At 53.4% G+C, this 17,600-nt stretch overlaps 1 protein-coding gene across 4 annotated transcripts in view; it reads left to right on the top strand.

Annotated features, from left to right (window-relative positions):
• Positions 1–17,600, top strand: part of NINL (ninein like) — a 137,498-nt gene that overhangs the window by 96,954 nt on the left and 22,944 nt on the right. For all 4 annotated transcript variants that reach the window (XR_004431080.1, XM_033185418.1, XM_033185417.1 and 1 more), the window contains 7 exons: positions 2,677–2,851; positions 4,199–4,309; positions 4,857–4,937; positions 11,529–11,661; positions 13,356–13,462; positions 14,411–14,694; positions 16,510–17,553. Coding sequence is in view for 3 of the 4 variants with exons in the window: in XM_033185418.1 (XP_033041309.1) it covers positions 2,677–2,851; positions 4,199–4,309; positions 4,857–4,937; positions 11,529–11,661; positions 13,356–13,462; positions 14,411–14,694; positions 16,510–17,553 (1,935 nt within the window). In the remaining variant the exon portion in view is untranslated. The remainder of the gene's footprint in view (positions 1–2,676; positions 2,852–4,198; positions 4,310–4,856; positions 4,938–11,528; positions 11,662–13,355; positions 13,463–14,410; positions 14,695–16,509; positions 17,554–17,600) is intronic.

Raw genomic sequence — 17,600 nt, 5'->3', positions numbered from 1 at the left:
GCAGTGGTTGGGGCCCTTGCCCTCCACGTGGAAGAGCTGGGCCAGGCCTCAAGGCCCGAGTTCCCTGCTCTGAGCATGGAAGGCATTTCATTAGGAAGCTGTATATCCCTGCTCCTGTGGGCAGGAAGAGTCTCTGTGGTCTCTGTCATCTGAGCTATTCTGGGCCAGCCTTGCAGCGTCATCGTTCCCACCTGGCTGAGGAATTCCTAGAGGAGGGACCAAAAGATGCCCCCCGACCCCTAGGGGAGGTGACCTTGGCTTTGTTGCTTAAGACGTTCTCATAGCTCCCTGCCTTCCAGGGCGCACATGAGGCCAGTTTGGATCTCCACAGAGGAGACAGTTGCTAACATTTAGGAGCTGAAAGTATGTCAGGGAGACCCACGGGGAGCTCCAGGAACTCATTTCCTCTCCCTGGACGCCCCCTCCTTTCTCCTGATGGCTCTATTGTAAGCTCAGTTCGTCTGTCTCTCACTTTCATCCTGAGTGTCAGGATCCAGCTATCCCTGTTGGTGCCACAGGTATCTTGGTGCTGCCTCTCAGGACCTAAGGGGCTGGGCTCTGACGTCCAGCAACCTCTCTCTCCCGAGCACAGCCTCATCCCAGCCTGGCGGTTAGCAGAGCTCCTAGACAAGGGTGCTCCTTGTGAGACACTTGTGTTCAAAGCTGGAAGTAAGTTGACTTTCATACTCAGTTTGAGTAACTGAGAACTGATTTGCTTCTGTCCACACATGTATAGCTTGATTCTCTCCCAACCATTTGGAAAGACTTGTGTGAATTGTCTTTCCCAGGGTTAGAGGATTGGAAACACTAAGGCAGCACCTCTGTCCTTGAACCTGGTGAAGGGATGCATTAGAGGTGCTGAGCTGCAGCCTCAGAACCCACGTGGCCCTGAGAGCTTGGGATTTGTCCCATGAGCAGTGGGAGTTATAAGTAGGTTCCTGTAAGTAGCTTTTATTATTGCATTAGGTTTTCCTTATTATAAACGTAATGAGTGATACATCTTTATTGTACACATTTTAGAAAATACAATTAAAGGAAAGATAAACCCAGAAATCTCACTTTCCGGGGGTATCACTGTTTACATTTTCTATATGTCTTTCACCTTTTTTTCTATGCACATAATTCTTAAAAAATGATACCATGTTGTGGCAGGGTGCAGTGGCTCACGCCTGTAATCCCAGCACTTTGGGAGGCCGAGGCGGGCAGATCATGAGGTCAAGAGATTGAGACCATCTTGGCTAACATGGTGAAACCCCGTCTCTACTAGAAAATACAAAAAATTAGCTGGGCGTGGTAGCTGGCGCCTGTAGTCCCAGCTACTTGGGAGGCTGAGGGAGGAGAATGGCGTAAACCCGGGTGGTGGAACTTGCAGTGAGTGGCGATTGTCCACTGCACTCCAGCCTGGGCAACACAGCGAGACTCTGTCTCAAAAAAAAAAAAAAAATTTGATATCATGTTGTATATGCTTTTCTGATGGCCACAGAGCATCTCACATGGGTCTTTGTGTGGATCTGCTGTAATTTATTTGACCATTTCCCTATTTTTATATATTTCAAAAGTTTTTAAAGAGTAGGCTGATGGGGCTGGGCACGGTGGCTCACGCCTGTAATCTCAGCACTTTGGGAGGCCGAGACAGGCGGATCACGAGGTCAGGAGATCGAGACCATCCTGGCTAACACAGTGAAACCCTGTCTCTACTAAAAAATACAAAAAACTAGCCGGACGAGGTGGCGGGCACCTGTAGTCCCAGCTACTTGGGAGGAGAACGGCATGAACCCGGGAGGCGGAGCTTGCAGTGAGCCAAGGTCCGGCCACTGCACTCCAGCCTGGGCCACAGAGCGAGACTCCGTACCCAAAAAAAAAAAAAAAAAAAGAGTAGGCTGATAGGAAATATGTAGCTTTAACACTACCCCAAAAGATTTGTGGAGTATTATATTACTCAGATTATTGTACTTCCTTCATACTCTTCCCTTTAGAGTGTTGTTTCTTTAAAGTTCTGAGCCAAGATTAAAAGCCCGGGCTCTGGGGCCCAGGTGTCTCGGACTTGGTTATGGGCGTCACCAGGCTTCTGCAGAATCGGGGCCTCACTGGTCTTCAGTCTGGGTAGACGTGGTCTGAGAATTCCTGTGAAGCTGCTGTTTCAGAGATGAGACTGAGCGTTGAACACTGTTTTTCCTGCTAATGGAAGTGGTTATTGCAAAAGATGAATGTAGCATCTGAGAAAAAAATGCCCCCCACCTCTTCCTCGGATTGCTTTGGGAATTCACTGTCCATGGGTTTCATGCTGCCTGCCTCTTTGGGAGGGAGGTGATTTTCATGTGCATTTGGTATCAAAAGTCTTTAAAGGGCTGTTGCCTGCCATGTACATCGGGTGGAGGGGCTACCTTGGGACTCAGCCCAGGGAGCTGTGCTCCTCACTGTGAGGGGGCAGCTGGTGGCATTTGCCATGTGACCCACCAGATCCCCTTGTCTGGGGTCACCTCCCCCAGCCCCTGAGGGAGGAGCACCAACCCTCAGATTTGCCTCCCAGCATGGGCGGCTCAGCCAAGGCAGGATGGCCCTGCATGTGCTGAGGACAGGGGCGTTTCTGAGAGGGAGGAGGCTAGGAAGGTGGTGACGTGGGCCTGGGTGGCCCTGAAATGACATGTCTGATGTGTGATGTGTGACATGTTACAGGCATCTGGAGCAGGGGTACCGGGAAAGGCTGAGCCTCCTGCGGTCTGAGGTGGAGGCAGAGCGAGAGCTGTTCTGGGAGCAGGCCCACAAGCAGAGGGCCGCGCTAGAGTGGGACGTGGGGCGCCTGCAGGCTGAGGAGGCTGGCCTCCGTGAGAAGCTGACCCTGGCCCTGAAGGTAGGGGCATCCCCAGTGCATCCAAGAAGCTGGGGGGAGCCTGAGCGTTCCCCACACCCATGTCATCCTGGCTGAGGATCCAGATCACACCTGCCAGTGCCCGCAAGCTTATGTTTCAGGGCAGGGCCTGAGGGAGCAGGGCCTGAGGTGTCCCACGCGCTGCAGAGCAGAAGGGGTCCTGGCTTGCCAGCAGGACGTTGCCCCTCCTTCCCCGCCACTCCCACTCTCTGCCCTGGGCCAGGTGGACCTGAGGTCAGGGAGGACCAGCACCCACAGCCAGCAGTGCTTCAACCCCAGAAACCAGGAACACCTGTGGGGGCAGCAAAGCGACCAGAACCTAAAGCCCAGCCTGCCTGAGGCTGGGTTTGTGGCCTGGAGCTGATGGGGTTTGATGGGCTTTGGTGAGTGTCTCACACCTGTCGCCTGACATTGACTACAGTGAGGCATTGCCGTGGGACAGAGGTGCTGGCCCTTCCTGTGCTGGTTCCTGCTCTGCTCCCACCTGTGTCCTCCTCTCCTAACTCCCCACACCTGCCCCACCTCCCGGAAGGAGGGACTGAGCAGCCTGAGCCCCAAACAGCCTTGCTCTCCACCCTTCTCACCGCAGTCCCCCACCGTCTGCAGATGCTGCCTCCTCCCCCAGCGACGGCCATCTGAGCTGTCTTGGTGCAATATCAGATCGATGGTTTAGGTATGGCTCTGGAAGGATGCCTTTTCTGTAATAGTTTTTCAATGCTTTTGTATTCCCCACCCTTTCTTTTTTTTTTGGCGGGGGGGATGGAGTCTCGCTCTGTCGCCCAGGCTGGAGTGCAGTGGCACAGTCTCACTCACTGCAAGCTCCGCCTCCCAGGTTCACACCATTCTCCTGCCTCAGCCTCCTGAGTAGCGGGGACTACAGGCTCCCGCTACCACGCCTGGCTAATTTTTTGTATTTTTAGTAGAGTCAGGGTTTCACCATGTTAGCCAGGATGGTCTTGATTTCCTGACCTTGTGATCTGCCCGCCTCGGCCTCCCAAAGTGCTGGGATTACAGGCGTCAGCCACTGCACCCAGCTCCCCACCCTTTCTTGTATGACTCATGGCCTTTCTGAGCACAGAGTAAGGGAGGGGACAAGAGAAGTGAAGACGATGGGGTAGCCACAGTCTGGGTGGGCTCTGGGGTCTGTCCTGGGAGGCTGGGGGCCGTCCCCGGCACAGCCACCTGCACAGCACCAGGTGCCTCGTGAGCGGCGGGTGGGGGTTCTTTCCTGATGCCCAGTGCTGTGGGGAGCAAGCCTCTCACCTACCTCCTGCACACATCCCCTCCGTCCTGCAGGAGCCTGATGAGCCACTGGCCTGTGTCTCCTAGGAAAACAGTCGCCTACAGAAGGAGATTGTGGAAGTGGCAGAAAAGCTTTCAGATTCGGAGAGGCTGGCCCTAAAGCTGCAGAAGGACCTAGAGTTTGTGCTGAAGGACAAGGTGGGTCCCTTTGCTGACAGTCACCTCCAGAGGGAAGGGCCTGCTGGGCAGAGTGGGGGTGGCGGGGGGGTGGCGGGGAGAGATGCGGCAGGTAACGGAATTCGGTATTCTCCTAAAATTTTGAATGAAGAGAAAGTCAGCGTGAGGCCTTCCCTCTGCTTCCTCTGTGTGACGATGTGGGGGGCTGTCTGCCTGCGCAGCACAACTGCTCACTAGCGACAGCTTCAGTGGTGGGGGTCGTGGAGGGAGAGCAGGGCCCTCCCTGGCTGTCACCTCGGAAGGAGGACGGGGAGAGGGGCTGCCCAGGGCCAGGGTCTGGGCTCCAGGGATGAGTGTGGCCACTTTAGATAAATCTGGAAAATCCTTCTGCCTTGTGACCTTCTAGACGGGGGAGTAGAGAGAAGGAGGGGGCATGGCAGCTGTACCTGGAGATGTAGCGCCTGGTGTTGGCGGAAGCTGGGCAGGTTCTTGGAGCCCAGGGGCTGGAGAAGCAGGTCCCCCCTCTGTCCGAGGCCCACCCATGACTTCCTGTGTGTCTGACTTTCAGCTGGAGCCACAGAGTGCAGAGCTCCTGGCCCAGGAGGAGCGGTTCGCAGCAGTCCTGAAGGAATACGAGCTCAAGTGCCGGGTACGTGCCCCGCTCTGTCTGCCTTGTAGTCTCATGTCCAGGCTCTGGGTCTCCACACGCAGGTGGTTCACAGGAACGCAGAAGTGTCTGCTCCAGGGAGAGCCTCTGCTTGTGGCCGTTCTCAACCATGGCCTTGCCACACTCCTAGACTTAGGGGTCCCTGGCTCTCGTTGCCACCTATCCTGAAGGCCACCTCTGTGTGTCCAGGCACCATGCAGGGCATTGTCATCTTCTGTTGTTCATGTTTAGCTTTCCTGGGCCAAACCTGCCACGCGTGTCCGTTTGTCAGTTGGAGACACAGGAGTGCAGGGGCACAGTGGACGCAGTGAATGAGTCTTAAACCCAGGAGGACCCGTGTACACCCTTAACGTTCTCAAGGACCCCAAAGAGCTTTTGTTGATGTAGGTTATGTGGATTAAATTTAATATTTACCATGGTAAAAATTAAAGTGGAAATTTTTTAAATTTATTAATTTATTTAAGAATAATAATGTAATAATAGGTTAGCATAGCCTATTTTGGGGAACATAGCTGTTTTCCAAAAGAAAGACAAACTAGCCAGGCATGTGCTGTGGTGTTGCATTCTTGCCAGCCTCCTCACTGGCCGGCCCAGCGGAGGACGGGATGCTCAAACCTGCTGCTGCGTCAGTCCCCCGTGATATCACATGACGCAGAGCATCTGGAATTGCCATGTACCCCGAAAGAGAATGAGCGCAAGGAGGCCGGAAGCGGTGGCTCACAAGGTCAGGAGTTCAAGACCAGCCTGGCCAAGATGGTGAAACCCCATCTCTACTAAAAATACAAAAATTAGCTGGGCGTGGTGGTGTACGCCTGTAGTCCCAGCTACTCAGGAGGCTGAGGCAGGAGAATCACTTGAACCCAAGAGGCGGAGATTGCCGTGAGCCAAGATTGCGCCACTGCACTCCAGCCTGGGCAACAGAGCGAGACTCCTTCCCCCACAAAAAAAAAGAGAATGAGCGCAAAGAAGTCACTTCACACCTCAACGTGCCACACATTCATCTGCCCCGCTGGGCCACGTGTGGGCTGCTGGGAGGCCTGGACATCCACCCTCACAGCCTGTGTTTCTGGTTCTGTCAGACACAGAGTGACTGATTGTTCAGGTTCAGAGCCTGCAGTTGGACCACCACCCTCCTTGGCACATTTTGAATGCAAGCTGCCAGGTTCTGGGGCATTCCAAAGCCTCCATTTCTTCCCCTCCCTGCTCACCTGAGCATGCAGAGACTGTGGAATGTTTTAAAGCTCAGGTGTTTCCCTAGATCTGCAAGAATGGTTCTGTGAGGAAAGCCCGGTTCCAGTGCCTTGAAGGCCGCCTCGCAGATGAGCCGATGGCTGGCCCAGCCAGTGCCCCGTGGGTCTCACCCCACAGGACCCATCCTCTTGAAGAAAATTCTGTGTAGAAGAAAACAAACGAGTTGAGTTGGGTTGATATTAACAATACAGAAAAGTTACTTTATCTCTAGTCATTCACCATATGGTTCTTTCATAGGCAGCTCCTTGTTAGGTTTTAACTTACCAAAAGTTAATTTATGCAAAACTTACACAGAAACATTTTTTTCACTGTCAAAACCCCAGTCCTTGACCCACCTGCCCCTCTTACATCCTGGCATACAGAGGGTTAGGTGCAAACGAGTTATAACAGTAGGCACTGAACCCAGCCAAGCGCTCAGCATCAGGAATGGCTGGGTATGTTATGACTGTTGTTCTAACAGAACCCTGTATAGGCTTGAAAATAACATGGAAGTGGAAGATTTTAGGCATGGAATTCTCTCCAGGCGGCATTGCCAGGTGAACAGAGATAAGTCACATGCATCCACAAATAACAGACATATTTAAGACCCTGTATAATCCGCTCCCCCCACCCAGCAAAAATGAGAAAAAAATCTGAAGGTATCAGTAGAGCTTGCTTACTGTTCACTCATTCATTTCTCCTGCAAGTTAGCTTTAGTAATAATTTTAATAAAAATTTTCAAGTTGGGCAACCATAGTTTATAACTATATGAACAGGTGATGATCTGAAACTGACTTAATTTTACCTGGTGGATAATCTGTAGTTACCTTGGGTGGTGATGCCACAGCACAACTGGTTTTAGTTACAGCTCATTCTTTCCATGTGTGAATCTTTTTTTTTTTTTTTTTTTTTTTTTTGAGGTGGAGTCTCGCTCTGTGGCCCAGGCTGGAGTGCAGTGGCCGGATCTCAGCTCACTGCAAGCTCCGCCTCCTGGGTTTACGCCATTCTCCTGCCTCAGCCTCCCGAGTAGCTGGGACTACAGGCGCCCGCCACCTCGCCTGGCTAGTTTTTTGTATTTTTTTTTAGTAGAGACGGGGTTTCACTGTGTTAGCCAGTATGGTCTCGATCTCCTAACCTCGTGATCTGCCCGTCTCGGCCTCCCAAAGTGCTGGGATTACAGGCTTGAGCCGCCGCGCCCGGCCGGTCCATGTGTGAATCTTAAGGCCACATCACCCCATGCTGAAAACCTGTGATTTGTTTCTGGGGATACTGTGATGGTCATTGTTAAGTGAGCAATTTATGTGAAATTTGAAATTTGAGCAGGTATTATGGAGAAAATATCTGTCTGTGAAGCTGGTAAGTCATGGGCTGCCCTAAAGCCAGAGAACCAGAGAAAGCATTGTTGTTCGATTTTAAGGGTCTGTTCTCGATTCACTGTGAATGATCTCCCTCCCATGTAAAGTGACCCTGACTTTGTCCTGCCGCACGTTGCTTTGCAACCCCAGAGGATCGAGGTGAGCCCGAGCTTGCGTTCTCAGTGGCTGTGCTTCCCCCTTTCTGTCTGTGGTTTGCCTCCGTCTGGGCACCCTGCCATCATTTCCTGCACGTCTCATTCTCCTTTTGAGAATCCTGCGTGTGGTGAGCGGCATCACCTTCCTTCTGCCTCGACTGGTGTGTGTGGGGTGGGTGGGGCCTGCCGTGCAGCCATTGGGGTCCAGACAGTGCACTGCTAGGACTGCAGTTGCATGCGGGCTGCCGGCTTCCTCCTCTTGTAGCTGCTGGAGCAGACTCAGAACCTAGAGATAACCTGCCATTAATGGGTTCCTTTAGTGCCCTGGATTTTTCAAATTTAAAACCCTTCTTTCTTTAACATGATTCTGTTACTTAAAGACATGCTATTGGCCGGGCGCGGTGGCTCAAGCCTGTAATCCCAGCACTTTGGGAGGCCGAGGTGGGCGGATCACAAGGTCAGGAGATCGAGACCCTCCTGGCTAACACGGTGAAACCCCGTCTCTACTAAAAATACAAAAAACTAGCCGGCGCGGTGGCGGGCGCCTGTAGTCCCAGCTACTCGGAGGCTGAGGCGGGAGAATGGCGTGAACCCGGAGGCGGAGCTTGTAGTGAGCTGAGATCCGGCCACTGCACTCCAGCCTGGGCGACAGAGCGAGACTCCGTCTCAAAAAAAAAAAAAAAAAAAAAAAAGACATGCTATTCTTTTCATCTGGGGTTCTTTCAATTTTATTTTTTGAAACAGCAGAGATATTTTATATTTAAATGCTAACCTGTTTATTCAGATATTTCCCCTTTCCTTTTTTTGGATATTTTTTGTCTGTTTCAAACTAACATTTAGAACATTTAAAAACTTTTTATATGAAAACAATTTCAAACTTTCATAGTTACAAACAAAACTAGTGCACAGAACACCTGTCTGTGTACCTTTTACCCACATGCACCTGTTCACACTTCACCCCGTTGGCTCTGCCTTCACATACCTGCTCACTGGCTTGTTGGTGTGGATGTGAACGTGTAGACATCGTTATTTCTGAACCACAGCCTCAAGTAATCCAAAGGAAACATCAGCAAACCCCAACGTGAGACCATTTCTATGAAAAATGGGCAGGAAGAACAGTGTTCTTCAAAATTATCAATGTCATAAAAGACAAAGAAAGGCTGTGGGAATGTTTCAGAGTCAAGGACGTTAAAGGAACAGGACAACTGAAGGCAGCACCTGGCCCTGGACAAAACACTGGAGAATCCACTGAGAAAAGGAGAAAACGCTGTAATCTTCACGATATCCAAGTTTTATTTACTATACCTTCTAAAGCCTAGTTCATAATAGATTTTTACAATAATAATGTTTGATTTAATAAAAATTAAGACCCATTGATCAAAAACACAAATGGAAGTAAATGTTTGTGAATTATGTATTTATCTGATAAAAGACTTGGATCCAGAATATATGAAAACTCTCTCCGAATATGAATACATTACCTAATAAGAAAAAGGTGTATAAGTACCCATAAAGATACTAAACATCATGATTTAGCATCCGAGGGTCAGATACGCACATCCTGACCCTTCACGGCCCAGTGCTTGTGTGCGCTTCCTAAGAAACGCTTCCTCTGCCGGGCGTGGTGACTCACGTCTGTAATCCCAGCACTCTGGGAGGCCGAGGCGGGCGGATCACGAGGTCAGGAGATCGAGATCAGCCTGGCTAACACGGTGAAACTCCATCTCTACTGAAAATACAAAAACTAGGTGGGCGTGGTGGTGGGCACCTGTAGTCCCAGCCACTCGGGAGGCTGAGGCAGGAGAATGGCGTGAACCTGGGAGGCGGAGCTTGCAGTGAGCCAAGATCGCGCCACTGCACTCCAGCCTGGGCGACAGAGCGGGACTCCGTCTCAAAAAAAAAAAAAAAAGAAATGCTTCCTCCTGTTCTGCTGGCAGTGCTGTGCAGCTTCCTGCTGCTACAGGTGATCATGCAGAATTCAAGGATTTGCAAGTTGCTTATTAAGCCTTTGGTAGGCTTCAAATTGATGCAGGCTTGAAACCACAGAAATTTGTAAAAGCCACAAGCGAGGGCTTTTATTTCCTGGAGAGTAAGTTTTCCAACACCCGACTGAATATTTTCTCTGTGACTGAGGCATGCTTGCTAGCTTCATGAACTGCCATCGAAGCTACATATTACCTGCTGGCCGAGTTCCGCTTCCCTTAGTGCATCCACCCAGGGCCAGGTGGTTTCTTTAATGTCCTTTACTCTGACTCATTTCCTTTCTTTGTCTTTATGACATTGATATTTTTGAAGAATGTTGTCCTCCTCGCTTTTTCATAGCAATGTTCTCGTTTTGTGTGTTTCTGATGTTTCCTGTTCACAGCCCTGAGGCTGTGTGTCCTCGACTGGCACAGCACGTGGGTGGTGATGTGCCCCGCTCGCTGGTGTTGTGTCTGATCTCTCAACCGAGGTGTCACCTGGTTTCTCTGCTCTGTAATCACCACTTTTTCTCCCCTGCAACTATTAATAATACACAGTCAGCGGAGAGACACTTTAAGACTATGCAAATATCCTGCCTTCATCAGAATTTTCCCTGGATTTAGCATCACGCTGCCACGGTGTCCTAGCCTTCCCGTCGCCTACGCAGCCTCCACTTGCTCCAGTGTCTGCTTACCAACATCATCCCTTCTTTTTGACATGTTCTTCTCTGCTTTGCAGCATATGATCTGAAGCAAATGGTTTCTTTGGTGGTTAAAGCTGCAGAACCCTTTGCAAATTCAGCAGCCACTGAGGAAGGAATCCTACCCTTACTCGGGGCACTGCCTGACATGCAACATGCACACTGCAGCACCACTGCGGTTCCAACAAAGACTGTAGCTTCTGGTGGTGACAGGACTCTGCATTTTCTTTTCTCTTTTTTTTGAGACAGAGTCTCGCTCTGTCACCAGGCTGGAGTGCAGCGGCATGATCTCGGCTCACTGCAACCTATGCCTCCCGGGTTAAAGCGATTCTCCTGCCTCAGCCTTCGGAGTAGCTGGGACTACAGGCACCTGCTACCATGCCCGGCTAATTTTTGTATTTTTAGTAGAGAACGGGGTTTCGCCATGTTGGCCAGGATGGTCTCGATCTCTTGACCTCATGATCTGCCGACCTCAGCCTCCCAAAATGCTGGGATTATAGATGTGAGCCACCATGCCCAGCCGTACTCTGCATTTTCTACATTTCTCCCCAGTAGCCGCCTTGCTTTTTTCTTTGGGTACCTCCCATATATCCAGTGATAGAAAGTGATGTAAGCGCCAGGCATGGTGGCTTACGCCTGTAATCCCAGCACTTTGGGAGGCTGAGGCGGGCATATCGCTTGAGGCCAGGAGTTTGAGACCAACCTGACCAACATGGTGAAACCCTGTCTCTACTAAAAATACAAAAATAAAAAAATTAATTAACCAGGCGTAGTGGCGCACACCTGTAATCACAGCTACTTGGGAGGCTGAGGCAGGAGAATCACTTGAACCTGGTAGGAGGAGGCTGAAGTGAGCTGAGATTGCACCAGTGCACTCCAGCCTGAGGAACAGAGCAAGATTCTGTCTCTAAACAAATAAAGTAAAAATAAAAGTTTTTAAAAGTGATACAGGGCAGAGAAAGTCAAGAAAGGACCCTTTGTTTTGGCTTAGCTCACCATGTCGTTAGCGACTTAAAATCCAGATGGTTTCCTGCCGGAAGCTGGGAAACAACAGGCTGTCACCTCACAGTGCACCTCACCTGCAGGGGACCCTCCTGGAGGCCAGCTCAGCCATCTCGCTGGGCTGAATAGCTGCAGCTGCTAGAGGAGGTGTCTGGCTCTGTCCCTGCAGGACCTGCAGGACCGCAATGATGAGCTGCAAGCTGAGCTGGAAGGCCTGTGGGCGCGGCTGCCCAAGAATCAGCACAGCCCCTCATGGAGCCTGGGTGGGTGCAGACGGCAGCTCTCTGGACTCGGCCCAGCAGGTAGGAGCCTGTCCCTGGAAGGGGGCTGACCCAAGGCCTGCTGTTGACACCAAGGCCCAGAGCCAGGAAAGGAGAGTGGAGATGATGAAGATGATGATGTTGCTGTGACCTCAAGGGAGGCGGTCTGCTCTGCAGGGTCTTTCCAAGGAGGATCACAGTGATGCCACAGGGTGACCTTACAACACGGAAGGTCACCTGGAGAGGGAGGAGGAAGGGAGGCCGAGGTTGGGCAGGCCCAGGTCTGGCCCAGGCTCTTCCCCCATCTGAGAGCTGTTTCAGTGACACGGTATTTGCTGAGACTGAAGAGCTAAATCCCGGTGAATGTGCTGGGGCCTCCCAGTACTCAGGCCTATTCAGACGGAGGCTGTCGGGCTTGCCCTTGCTGCATCTGTGTGATGTGGTAGCTGGCGCCACCCCCCAAGTCTCAGCGAGGCAGGGAGGCACCAGGCACCAAGGGGAGCGGCCCCACCTGACCGAGTGCCCCTGTGCTCCCAGCCAATTGGACTAGGACAAACTTCACGGACCCAGAGACCCCAGAACCCACATCGAAGTGTCTCTGGCTCCTCTGCAGAGAGAATGGGGGTCCAGGTGCTGCAGCCGCCCTTGAGGTCTGCAGTGCTCCTTTTGGAGGATGGGGTGGCCTCTGCCCACCCAATAGCAGCATTCAGTGCACGTGGCTCCGTGTCCACTGCTATGACAGGAGCCCATGGGGACCCAGCAGTCCCAGCTGCTTCCCTCGCTCCCCCGTCATGGCAACCTCAGCCCCTCAGAGAAGATTTTGCTGCCATCTGTAACCCTGGGAGAACTTCAGAGTTCTCCTTTTGCCCTGAGACTGTTTACTCAATAAAATAAAAGAAATGGGCAATATGGGAACCTCCTAGGGGAGCCTAGTGGGGGCTTTTGTGCATGTGAGACCGACCTCCTGGGACCCCTAAGGCACCCCCTCCCTTGCTGGCTCCTGGATTGAAGTCAGACTCCCAAGGCACAGCTCCGACAGCTGGCAGACTCTCAAGAAGCTGCAGGGAGGAGCAAGACCCCGCCGGCCACCCATCCCGGAAACACACATACCCAGGATTGCCTGCACCCAGGGTGGTGGCTGTGGGTCTGTAGCCCATTGATGTCCCACCTGGACGCCGCTGGCCGTCACACCTCCCTGCCCATCAGCCTCAGAGCGCTAATTCCAGCAGGGGTTAGTGTGCCAGACTTGCCTCTCAGAACCTGGCATCATTTGTGTGATGAAATAACAGCATAGGGCCACCAAGAAAAGGTGATCTAAATAGATAGATAATCTCCGTGCCCAGCGCTCTGGTCATCTGCACATCATGTAAAGCTCTGCACCACCGGGGATCTGCAGTGCCATAGCCCACTCCATCCTGCCATTTCCTCCGTGACCCTGACATCTTCAGCAAACAGGATTTAGGGTGCAGGAAATGTACCACAGCACAGCATATTTTAGAGACTGAAGGGGCTCCTGTGAATGATGTGGGGAGCTACCTATTCTCATCTCTTGAGTGTTGTGGTAAATAACGGAATGCTGCGTACTGAGGAGTGCTGACTTTCAGGACGCAGTGTCATCCTCATGGCCAGCACCGCCTGCCCCTCATGGATGCTGCCCAAATATCAGATTGGAAGGTTTGGAAGGGGCCCCCGTGGCATCCTCAGTGTGACAAACGGAAGTGTCCTCTTGTTTGCAGGCATTTCATTCCTGGGTAATTCTGTTCCAGTGAGTATAGAAACGGAGCTGATGATGGAGCAGGTGAAGGAGCATTACCAAGACCTCAGGACCCAGCTGGAGACCAAGGTGAGCGTGGGGCTGTGGGGCTGTGGGGCCCTTGAGAGCAGCTGCTGTGTGTCAGGCAGCTTTACTTGGCCACACTGACATTTCCACGTGTGTCTGCCCTGGAATCCTTTGTCTCATTGTGAGCCCCTGTCGGGAGGTAAGTTTGTAGGGAAATGCAAGTAAAACTGACATGCTGCCCGAACCCTCTTTGGAAGGACACAGGACATAGGATGACTGACGGGAAGGGAATGGTGTGATGCTCTGGAGTGTCACAAGGGGACACTTGAGACAGCGCCGTGGCCAGCCCTCCTTGCCAGTCTGTGGGTGGGAATCAGTTTCTGACTGTGCTCCAAGCCTGAGTGTCCTGGCATTTGCCCCCAAGGTAGCTTAGTGGCTTTGAGGCTAGGGCCATCCTGGATGAAGCTGTCAGGATGAACTTAGCCCTGTTCTGTTCCTAGACTGTGGTGGCTTTTGAGGGACAGTGTCCACGACTTGTCATGTGTCCAGTTCCTCCGTCTGAGTAGCAGCTAGGTGGAGCTGCCTGCGGCCATGCCCTGGGGGATCCCTGAAGGATTAACTGGAAGCTCCGATGAGCCCTGCCCACCATGGTTGGATGGTATTCCTTCCACTGAGGGTCTCCACACTGTTCAGAGTCACCCCGAGGTCCTGTAAACGTTCTACCCTCTGCGTCCCTTGCAGTGCTCGGCCAGATGCTCTAGTGAGCCCCGAGCTTCCTGTCCCTGCCTGCCGCCCTGCCTCAGGGGGAATAGGTGACTCGCACCTCACTAGGCCCTGGGGAGCACCACCAGCATTCATGTCACTGTCCCCTTCAGCATACCCTGGCACCTCAGTGGGCCAGGATGCCGGTTTTGCACATTGTGCCAGGCGGCTTCGTGTTTCTGTGTTGTGTCAGCAGCCAGATCATTTTTAGGGCCTCCTGGTCCACGGGGCTCATGTTTCTCGTTTTAGGTAAATTACTACGAAAGGGAAATTGCGGCACTGAAAAGGAACTTTGAGAAGGAGAGAAAGGGCATGGAGCAGGCTCGCAGGCGTGAGGTCAGCGTGCTGGAGGGTCAGAAGGCTGACCTGGAGGAGCACCACGAGAAGTCTCAGGAGGTCATCTGGGGCCTGCAGGAGCAGCTGCAGGACACAGCCCACGGCCCCGAGCCTGAGTGGATGGGCCTGGCGCCCTGCTGCACCCAGGCACTGTGTGGCCTGGCCCTGCAGCATCAGAGCCACCTGCGGCAGATCAGGTCCGGCTGGCTTCTTTCGAGATTTCAAGTCTGGGGTTTCTTGCCAAGAACCAAAATTTGAAATTAGATTTAGGAAACAACTCAGAATTGCTGTGCCTCCTGACTGGGTGGTTTTCCTCTGGGCAGATGGGTGAGTGCCAAAAGAACAGGTCCTGGCACGAGGATTTTGGCTCTAAATTTAAAATATACATTGGAGCATGGTCCGTGAAGCCGTTCACTGTGTAGAAACAGCCCAGTGCTCTGTACCCTCTGCCTCAGCTGTGCCTGGCAGGAGTATCGCCTCCCTTGCTCAGAGCCGCCCACTTCTCCAGGGCCAGGCAGGGTAGTGTGTGGGGAAAGGCCTGAAGCCCTCAACAATGGGAAAGATGGCCAGCTGGGTTAGTGAGATTCCCAAAAAGGCTCAGGTGTGCAAGCGAGACAGAAGGCTTACAGAAAGCCTGCACTGGTGTTTTGTGTGTTCTGGTGTGGGCTACATGTGAAGTGACCGCGTCTATTCTTGTTGGGGGCATGTGAGGTAGGAGAGGAAGTGCCTGGTCATCGCAGACAGGCTGCTGCTCAGCTGGCACCCACTGTCCTGTGGAGAGCATTGGCCCCGGCTTAGAAGAGGATGGGCCCTCCCACCACACTGACCGGGCCACCCCCAGCCTGACAGATAGAAAGTCATCTTTCCGGCCAGACACAGGGGCTCACACCTGTAATCCTAGCACTTTGGGAGGCCAAAGCGGGTAAATCGCTTGAGCTCAGGAGTTCGAGACCAGCCTGGCCAACGTGGTGAAACCCTGTCTCTACTAAAAACACAAAAAATTAGCTGAGCATGGTAGCAGGTACCTGTAATCTCAGCTACTCGGGAGGCTGAAGCAGGAGAATCACTTGAATTTGGGAGGCAGAGGTTGCAGTGAGCTGAGATTTCGCCATTGCACTCTAGCCTGGGCCACAAAGTGAGACTCTTGTCTCAAAAAAAAAAAAAAAAAAAAAGTCATCTTTCCATCCTGTGCCTCCCCAGGCTTTCAGCTATTTCCCCTTAAAGCCAAGAGCGTGTGGTAAGAGACTGGGTCAGAGTCCCTGCAGACCCCACTGGGGACAGAGGAGCAGGCACCAGCAGCCCCCCTCCTCTCAGCATCCAGGCTCTTATGCACCTGGCCCCCACCCCTAGCTGTCTCTGACAGCCTGCTCCTGGGGAACTGCTGTCCCCACTCTGCAGGACTCCCGATCTGCCAACGCTTGGAGGTGGAGCCCCCTCTGACTACTTCCTTGCTCCCCTGCCCTGGCCAGGCATGGACCACATACCCCTCCTGGTGCTGTAGTCTTGCCGGCCCTCACTTCACTTCCACTGGACTCTCCTGCAGGCCACCAGAGGTCCCAAGGCCCAGCAGCTTTGGGGATTTAGGGGACAGTTTTGGCTCTGGGTCTCCAGCGCAATCCTGTAGAACCCACTGCAGTGTGGGCCACGTCCTATGTTTGCCCTGTCCATTTGGGAGCCTGTGAGGGCTTAGAACGCGACCTGCATGGCCGAGGGTCTGCAACCGGGTCCTGCTTGGTGGCGGCCATCTTCCATATGAACACTCCACATGGAAAGGGTTGGCGCTTGGGCTTCCGTGTGCAGAACCTCGCCCCGTGGGGCAGATCCTCTTGTGGACTCTTAAGTAGGGCCCAGGGTACAGGTTGAAGCTGAGGCTGAGGGAGGCGAGGAGGGATAAAGAAAGCCAGCCACAGAGAGAGGAGGTCGCAGCCATTGAAACAGCTGGGCAGACTTTTCAAACCCGAGAGGGGCTAGGGGAGACAGGGCTGTGGTGTATGAGGGTTCTATTTCTGCAGGAGAGAGGCCGAGGCGGAGCTGAGCGGAGAGCTGTTGGGGCTGAGAGCCCTGCCCGCTCGCAGAGACCTGACGTTGGAGCTGGAGGAGCCGCTGCAGGGACCCCTGCCACACGGGAGCCGGAGGTCGGAGCAGCTGAACTTGGAGAGTGCACTGAAGATGCAGCCGTGTGCGAGAGAGAAGGGCGCCCAGATGTGCGCATCGTTGGCCCTCGAGGAGGAGGAGTTGGAGCTTGCCGGTGGGAAGCGAGTGGACGGGCTCTCCCGGGAAGCAGAGATGCTGGGGGCCCTGCCAAAAGAAGGGCTGGTGGCAGGAAGTGGCCAGGAGGGGGCACGTGGCCTCCTGCCACTGAGCCCATGCTATGGGGAGCGGCCACTGGCCTGGCTGGCCCCAGGCGATGGCGGAGAGTCCAAGGAGGCGGCAGGAGCCGGGTCTCGCTGCAGGCAAGCCCAGGACACAGAAGCCACGAAGAGCCCGGACCCCGCCCCTGCCTTGGCATCCCACGGGCCTTCAGAGAGGTGGTCACACGTACAGCCCTGTGGGGTGGATTGGGGGACTGTCCCAGAGGAGCCAGAGCTTTCCGGTGTGCCCGCGGGGCTGGAGCAGCCTGGATCCCGGGAGCTGCCTCTGCTGGGAACAGAGGGGGACGCCTCGCAAACCCAGCCACGGATGTGGGAGTCACCCCTGAGCCCGGCCGCTTCGTGCAGGGGACAGGCCGAGAGGCCACAGGCCATTCAGGAAGAGCGAGGGCGAAGCTGGATCAGGGGCACCCAGGGGCAGGCCTCGGAGGAGCAGGCCCGGGCCGAGGGCGCCCTGGAGTCTGCGTGCCAGGAGCACAGCGTGGAGGTCGCCAGGAGAGGGTCCTTGCCATCCCACCTCCAGCTCGCGGACCCACGGGGTTCCGGGCAGGAGCAGCTTGCCGCCCCGGAAGAGGGAGAGACCAAAATAGCGCTGGAGAGAGAGAAGGATGACATGGAAACCAAACTTCTACATCTGGAAGACGTTCGGGCTCTGGAGAAACATGTAGATTTGAGAGAGAATGACAGGTTTGGCTTCTACTCGTTCTTAAAACTAAGAACTTAAAACTAAACAA

The sequence above is a fragment of the Trachypithecus francoisi genome, unplaced genomic scaffold (assembly GCF_009764315.1).
Source record: "Trachypithecus francoisi isolate TF-2019V2 unplaced genomic scaffold, Tfra_2.0 Lachesis_group21, whole genome shotgun sequence".
In the NCBI taxonomy this organism is placed as follows: domain Eukaryota; kingdom Metazoa; phylum Chordata; class Mammalia; order Primates; family Cercopithecidae; genus Trachypithecus; species Trachypithecus francoisi.
The sequence above is the reverse complement of the archived record's forward strand: the minus strand, read 5'-3'. Positions and strand labels throughout refer to the sequence as shown.